Genomic DNA, 6,000 nt, shown 5'->3' on the forward strand with positions numbered 1-6,000 from the left:
GTAAAGCAAAACACAACAGAAACGTGATGTGACACCACTTTAGTCCATTTTATGCTCTTAGATACTTTGAAGCAGCAGTCAGAGTGGATGTTAACATGTCAAGTCACTTTTCAAGACACTGAAATCTTTCTATGCTGAAATAATGCCCAAAAACAATTCACCATTGTATTTCTCTACACAGAGACCCCAAAAACATTTTGACACTTAATTCACACTTAAAAATGGCTGATTGTCATTCGTGTATTTCAATGTGTCATGTATTAGATATATCAAAGCAAGTGGAATGTGAAAAATATTATGCTAGACATTTTTCAGAATAAACAATTACTGAAATGAACTATTTTGACCAAGTTAATTTTTGTTTATGAAATTACCCTAACGGTTTTAACAATATGATTGATTTTAACAATATATTGATTTTATCGTATTGTTTTAACCCAATAAACTTTTTAAAATGTGAGCTATCTGTCTTTAAAATAAATTAAAATAGCAAACAAAACAAAAAAATCAGAATATTCATAATTAATATAAAAAAAATTGGCAGTGGATAAAGTAAAAAACAACAACTAATTATTAATATTAATAATTAATATTATGCATATTAATTATAAATACTAAAACCCTCAAAATATATTCCTGAAAGCAATTCTTATTATAATACATATTTGTTCTTCTCAAGTAAATGGACCTTGTTGTAAGCATATTAAAAGAAAGGTAAGATGATATTATTACTAGAATTAAAAAAATCAAAAATATTGGTTAAGAAACTATTTGTAACATTTGTAAATTGTTATTTAATGCAATGACATTCAGATATTTTCAAGTGTGGCTTTAATGTCCATTGTCCAAACTTAGATGAGTACCATGCACCTGTCCATCAGGCTATCCCTGGCCCAGAGTTTAAAGTGAATCTAGACCGGATGTAAGCATGCCTGGCTGGCCCTTGAACTCTGGATGGTGTTGTGTTTACACGCAAATCATTCTAATCATTCTTGACATCTATAAAGTGTATAGTACTTAATTACCCATTTATCCAGACTAGCTGATTAAATCTTATAAGAATAAGGAAGATCTGTTTTATCTGAATTAAATAGGTGCTGTAATCCTGCAAAAGCCCTTCTGGTTCTCCTTCCTAGAATAAGAGACTAGATGCACTCAGACTCAGAGACCTATATAAATAAGTAAATAAGACCTATATAAATTATAATCATGTGCTATATTCCAGGTCTTCTGAAGTCATATAATAGCTTTGTGTATGAAACAGACTGAAATCTAATTTTTTTTTATGAATAATCTTTTGTAACACCCATCCATGATGCTCTGAAATTGACTACAGAAGTCATCATGACAAAATGCCATTCTAACGTCAGCCTAATTTTGCTATATTTAGTTTGAGAACACTGGGAATACAGCACTTAAACGGATAGTTCACCCAAAAATGAAAATGTTGTCATCATTCACTCACCCTCATGTTGTTCCAAACCAAAGTTTCTTTCTTATGTTGAACACTAAAGAATATATTTGGAAGAATTTTGAAGTTGTTGGTCTCCATTAACTTCCATAGTAGTGAAAGAAATACTATGGAAGTCAATGGGGACCATCAACTGTTTGATTACCTGCATTCTTCAAGATATTTTCTTTTGTGTTCAACATAAGAAAGAAACTCATACAGGTTTGGAACGACGTGAGGCTGAGTGAATGATGACAACATTTTCATTTTTTTGGTGAACTATCCCCGTAAGTTATATAGACACTTTTAATGTACTTTTTTGTGATGTTGGATCATGACAGAGTGAGTTCCCATTCACTTTCATTATAAGGAAAACAGTAGCCAGGATATTCTTCAACAATTCACATTTTGTGTTTCATAGAAGAAAAGGAATTTATACATGTTTGTACAACATGAAAGCGAGTAAATTATTCAATTTTTATGTGAACCAACCCTTTAATGAGTTGCAATTCTGGTGCAACATTCATAGAAGCACCATTAATCTGGATTGTTTTAGTTGTCCTGGATTGTGTACCATCAGTACCACCTGTTAAATCCACTGCCCCTTAGCGAGCTCCTGCTGTGCGTGTTGGTCCTGAATTACCGGCATGGGACCTGTCTGAGTCTGCGTGAGTCTGACGTGTCTGAGCTCAAGCTGTCAATCATGAGCGTCAGAAGGCAGATAAATCCCCTGCAGGAGCGTGTCCCCGGGGTGGGGGTGATCATTTCATAGCTCTTATAGCCAGCGTTGCTTAACAATACACACGCCACTGAAAGCACTGGTGTTAATACCTGACTTTCTCTATCGCTCTCTCTCCACCCCTCCATTCAAATCCCTCACACAGTTCATAATCTTTATTGTATTAATATAATACCCATTCATTTGAGCTCCCAGACAGTGAAAAAAACATTAAGGCCACGTTTTCCAATGCAGCTTACTAGCACTCGCCACTAAATGCTCTAATGTGAGTATGACTCTTAAAGTAGGTGCATTACTGTCCCACTTTCCCCCTCAGCCTCCACCGCGCAGAGACAAGCCACTGTTTCCAAACCCAGGATCTCACTGGACCCCCACATACGGCTCAAATCAGAGAAGCTCGATCTGGTAAGCCTGGTTTACACAAACAGTTTTGCATGTGTACAAAGAGCGATGCTTTATGAAACATTCTCAGCAGTCAGGTGCTGTGAATGGTAAGTTTACGTTTGACTGATAATCAAGGACACATTCTGCTGACTTAACTGGTAATATTTTCTCACACAAAAATGGCTAAAATTAACAAAAATTGAATTGAATTAATTATGACAGTTTACTATACGATATTTATATGGTAATATGTTTTAGACGGTTGTAAGAATGCATATTTTATTTCCCTCATCTGAACTTGAATGAGCTGCCTGCTACTGTACAGTCAACAGTGCAGACATTTCAAAATAAGCATCACAGTGTTTTTCAAGCTTTTTTCCTGGTCATTATTGATATTTTGGGTACATAAACTGTATTTAATTTAATTTAATTTCCATTTAATTAACAACTATTGTAGCTTCTGTCTGGGATTCCCCATCACACGATGGACAGACTAAGAACATTATTCAAAATATTATTTAATATATACATTTTACTAGCATCAGGTTTTTATAGTTAAAACTAAAACCATAAAATATTCTTCATTAATTGAAATAAAATAAATGTTAACTGAAATTATAAAACGAATCTATAAAAAAGGAAATGCATATCTAAAATACATATATTAGAAAAAAATTTATTTTATTTAAGTTAGTTTATAAGCTTTAGCTTAACTTGATGTACTAAAATAACCAAAACAGAAATAAATAAATAATAATGCATTGCAATTTAACTAAACCCTTTAGATTTTAGTCGACTAAATCTACTTTAGATTTAGTCGACTAAAATTGTATGATATTTAGTTGATTAAAACTAGACTAAATCTAAAACAATTCAGATGACTAAAATATGACTAAAACTAAATGACATTTTCATCAAGAGACTGACTAAAACTAAATCAAAATTTGCTGCCAAAATTAACACTGGTGGGAAGAAAGAAATATTATTTTTATTTATTACTTTTATTATATTGCAATATTTTTATCTTTGTAAATTTCAGCTTACAACATGATTTTATGTTTATTTTAGCATTTTAATTTAGATTAGAATTTGATTATAAAAAATAGTTCAAGTACTTTTTTTTTGTTATGTTGAAGCCCCCTAATGGTCCCCATCTCCGACTGAGAACCACTGAGATAGATAACATTACAAAATATGACTACAGTTCACATCAGCAGTTTATTTCCATGAGTGAAAGTGTGACATAAAATTAGTATACTAGTCATGTGACCTTAAAGGAATAGTTCACCCAAAAATTTAATTTCTGTCATTAATTACTCGCCCTCATGTCGTTCCAAACCCGTTAGAACTTTGTTCATCTTCGGAACACAAATTAAGATATTTTTGATGAAATCCGAGAGCTTTCTGACCTTCCTATTGACAGCAACGCAACTGACACGTTCAAGGCCCAGAAAGGTAGTAAGAACATCGTTAAAATAGTCCATGTGACAGTGGTTCAACTTTAATTTTCTGAACGAAGGTCTTGCGGGTTTGGAACGACATGAGGGTGATTAATTAATGACAGAATTTTCATTTTTAGGTGAACTATCCCTTTAACCTGGTGGCCCCCATGAGGCAACCAGCTAAAATAAATCAGTTTTTATCGTCTTCAACTCATATGAGTGGATTTCCTTTTAAACATTTAAGAATAAATTATTTTAAATAAATACTGTTAATTTGGGTGTAAAATAATTTATTGAGAAAAATAAGACACTTATTTTCTATATAGTTTATGATTGCAGTGGCATGTGCCAAGTGCTTGCACCTGTATTTTTTAGTAATGACAGGATTGGACCCAGCAGTTCAGAAAACAAGGGGAATTTGAAGGGTTAATCCCCATTGAAATCTGAACCAGTGAATTCAAGAGGAGCCTGTGTCTCAGTGCGAAGTAACTGACAGAGCACTTATGGAGATAACCTATCATACCTATCATAGATCTCTGTCTCTGCTCTTTGTTATGGTGCAGTTGTTTAGCAGAGATTTAATTTAATCCTGCTGATCCCGAGGCTGACCCTAATCTACCGGCCCATTAATAGGATTAGGTCTCAATGGACGAGAGCACTTAAATGTGAAATAAAGGCACAATGCACACAATATTAAGTGTTGCACGAACAAATATTTGACATGGTCCAAAATTTTGATGTGACTTTATGCTGTTTATTCCTCCGTTTGTCTCATCTTTAAGTAGATGTTATCTGGAACAGGACAGTTTTCTTGCCATTGGTGTTTGAACAGTATCTTACTTTTGTGGCAGTATCAGATTGTAGGTTTGAACTTAATCTGATTAGCCTTATTAATGTCTTTTGAACTCTTATGGACCATAAACCTGGATTTATTGTACGCTACTGACTTAACCTCTGTTACCACACTGCCCTCTTGTGTACATAGCTGTAACATTCGTTTCAAGCTTGGTTGGATGCTGTACAGTCGAAAAAGAATCATGGTCATCAGTCAGCTCTTAAAATACCTGTTTATTCACTAAACATTTAAGCATAATAGTTTATAGTTATATTTTTTTAATTTTTCTGCTCTGAGCAGTAAATTCAAAACAGTGTTGTAATAAATATATTAATAAAAAATTTAAATAAATGAAAAAAAAATTAAATGTTGTTTTTTTAGAATAGGAGAATGGCATTGCAGACCTCTCAGAATTTCAAAGGTGCAGGATGTGGTTGAGTAGGCCTGAACCACTATAATGATGAAGGTTTTTGACAGTTTGGTCATTTTGCAGGCTCTGTCGTACCTGGGTCTGGATGTAACAGATGAGAAGCAGCGGCAGCTCAGAGAGAGTCTCACTACAGACCCTCAGGGAACGGTATCGTATGGAGGTATAGACACATCCTTTACACCTTTATGCTGCACCTGCATAACATGATCCTCAGCCAGTCAACTAGATAAAGGAAATAATCACTTATTTTCACAATCATTTTGGTGTGGACTGACATTCCCTTTTTTAGAAAATCACATATTTCAGTATTGGAAGCGAGTCTAAAACGGGCCATTTTGATCTGAAGTGCTATTTTTACAAATTTTCACTTCTTTTTAAAATTACCAGCATGCACACACTTACATTATGTTTTTGCACTACCCCTGCAATAAAAGCACATCCTGTGCAAACGTCCTTGAATGAGTGGGGTTTTATAGCATATTTAATTTAACTGCTTAGGTAATGTTAATTGTTTTAACCAATTCAGGGGTTGCCATTTTACGATTTAAAGTTATGATTATGATTTGAAATACGAAATTACAATTTAATATCCATAGAAATGTATCTTAATATTTACAGGTAAAGCTTCATTTTATAAGTAGACTGTTCTCTGTTCTATGACTCCCACCAACATATTGTTTTTTTGACCTTCAGGGGGATCAGATCCCCCCCCCCCCCCCC

At 33.9% G+C, this 6,000-nt stretch overlaps 1 protein-coding gene across 1 annotated transcript in view; it reads left to right on the plus strand.

Annotated features, from left to right (window-relative positions):
- Positions 1–6,000, plus strand: part of LOC107654504 (syntaxin-binding protein 4-like) — a 38,193-nt gene that overhangs the window by 23,285 nt on the left and 8,908 nt on the right. Inside the window, exons 12-13 of the mRNA XM_016441588.1 lie at positions 2,506–2,594; positions 5,344–5,440. Of these exons, the coding sequence (XP_016297074.1) occupies positions 2,506–2,594; positions 5,344–5,440 (186 nt within the window). The remainder of the gene's footprint in view (positions 1–2,505; positions 2,595–5,343; positions 5,441–6,000) is intronic.

Source organism: Sinocyclocheilus anshuiensis, unplaced genomic scaffold, assembly GCF_001515605.1.
Source record: "Sinocyclocheilus anshuiensis isolate Anshui unplaced genomic scaffold, SAMN03320099.WGS_v1.1 scaffold419, whole genome shotgun sequence".
Classification (NCBI taxonomy): Eukaryota; Metazoa; Chordata; class Actinopteri; order Cypriniformes; family Cyprinidae; genus Sinocyclocheilus; species Sinocyclocheilus anshuiensis.